At 45.4% G+C, this 1,878-nt stretch overlaps 1 protein-coding gene across 1 annotated transcript in view; it reads left to right on the forward strand.

Annotated features, from left to right (window-relative positions):
• Window positions 1-1,642, forward strand: part of LOC106941622 (metabotropic glutamate receptor 6-like) — a 12,873-nt gene extending 11,231 nt beyond the window's left edge. The window contains exons 14-16 of the mRNA XM_015024696.1: window positions 683-823; window positions 903-1,001; window positions 1,163-1,642. Of these exons, the coding sequence (XP_014880182.1) occupies window positions 683-823; window positions 903-986 (225 nt within the window). The 3' untranslated portion in view covers window positions 987-1,001; window positions 1,163-1,642. The remainder of the gene's footprint in view (window positions 1-682; window positions 824-902; window positions 1,002-1,162) is intronic.
• The last annotated feature ends 236 nt before the right edge of the window (window positions 1,643-1,878 follow it).

Below are 1,878 nucleotides of genomic sequence, written 5' to 3' on the forward strand. Positions count from 1 at the left end.
AGAACCAGTGCCCATAACCACAGCTAAGCAACTACACACACACGTTCACAATAAATATGAAATATTAATGGGCCAGTGGGGGGACTCGAGTTAATTGCAGGGCTTATAATTAATTAATTGTATTTTGTCAACCAAAAAAAGTGACATTTTCGATTCAAAACTCTTTTGAATAAACTGACATTTGATCTCAACAACAGAGATATTTATAGTTTTTAATCTGTTCTTAAACCAGCAGATTGGAGCAAAGTGTTTCAGGAAGCCCTGATCTTTCATGGAGCTTCTGTAACATGTGGACTATGGGCGTTGACGTTAGCGTTAGCTGCTACGTGCTTAGCACTGAGATTTTAGACCTGAATAGCTTTGCTGTTAAGCTAACTCCTTTTCGCACAACGTATACTGAAAAATATTTTTCCCGTTGTCCAGTCAGATTATTTAAAAGCAGAAATTAACACCCAGTTGACAGAGAGAAGCAGCTTCGTCGCTGCTGATAGCGGATGTGCATCAGATTTATGGTCGTACCAGAAACAAGTGAATACAAAGGTTCGACTGAGAACTTTTGTTTTAAAAACTGAGCAGGTTCCTCTCTGTTCTCCAGGATATTCTTTGATTGTTTTCTTTGATTCTGAAGGAGTTCTGCAGACATGAAGGTGGTTCTGTTCAGTTCGGGTCTCTGTCTCCTCAGATGTTCATCCAGACCGCCACCCTGACCGTCTCCATGTCCCTCAGTGCTTCTGTCTCTCTGGGGATGCTGTACATGCCCAAAGTTTACGTCATCGTCTTCCACCCGGAGCAGAACGTCCAGAAGAGGAAGAGGAGCTTCAAGGTGAGAACCCAGGTGTCCTTCTCAGGTGGTTGTTGCTGTGGTTCCCTGTTGCTCTAACCGCCATGTTGCTCCGCTGCAGGCGGTTGTCCAGGCAGCCACGCTGTCCCAGAAGACCGACAAACCGAACGGAGACACCAAGATCGAACCCGACAGAACTCAGTAGCTCCACCTGCTGGAGGCAAGGAACGTTTCAGTGTTTCTAATGATACACTGAAACGTTGATTTGATGCTTGAACTCATCTTGACCCCAACAGAAACACTGACCCCTGACCGATGATGATGATGATAATGACCAAGATGATGATGAGGATGATGAATCCTGTCTTCTCTCCTCCTCAGGTACCAGCCAACCAGAGCAGAGCCTGATGACATCATCACCATCATTATCATGAAGATGCTGAGCTTTTATTGTGAAAACCAGACTTTAGGTCAGACAGGAAGTGGAGACATGTTGTGTTCAGGGGATGGTGTGGAGCTCAGTGATGCTGCCATGGCAACATTGGACATGGAGACGTCATTCTGCCTGGTGGGGGTCTGTGACATCACTGACAACACCTGAGCATTTCCTGTCAGAGTCTGACTTTTCACAGTAAAAGTTTTACAATAGATGTTTTGTAAGAAATGGGTGAACTGCAGGAGGGTTTACCTGAGGAGCTCACCTGTTGCTCTAGCCTATTTCCATAGAACCTGTGATGGTCAGTGCTGGGTTTTGGTTCTGAGGTTCAGGTTCTGATCATCTCAGTGAAACAGAACCTCAATCCACAGATCCAGAACCTCTAATATTCCCATGAATCTCTCTGTGAATAAATTATTTAATTTCAAATGTTCTGGTTTCAGTATTTGGGTCTCAGTGAGGTGGTACTGGTTCTGTTCGGGTGGTCAGAACTGATTTCTGCAGATTTCTTCAGGGCTCTGGTTCTGTTGGTTCCCGCAGATATCTGAGGGATGGAACCTGAAGTTTACCTGGTGTTGCCCCTGCTGGCCGACAGGTGGAACTACAGGCTGATGAAACCAGAGAAAACCTCTGGAAAATACGGAGCCCCCAAGGGGACATG

This window comes from Poecilia latipinna, unplaced genomic scaffold (assembly GCF_001443285.1).
Source record: "Poecilia latipinna isolate Pla-1442-1.1 unplaced genomic scaffold, P_latipinna-1.0 Scaffold3766, whole genome shotgun sequence".
Lineage (NCBI taxonomy): Eukaryota > Metazoa > Chordata > Actinopteri > Cyprinodontiformes > Poeciliidae > Poecilia > Poecilia latipinna.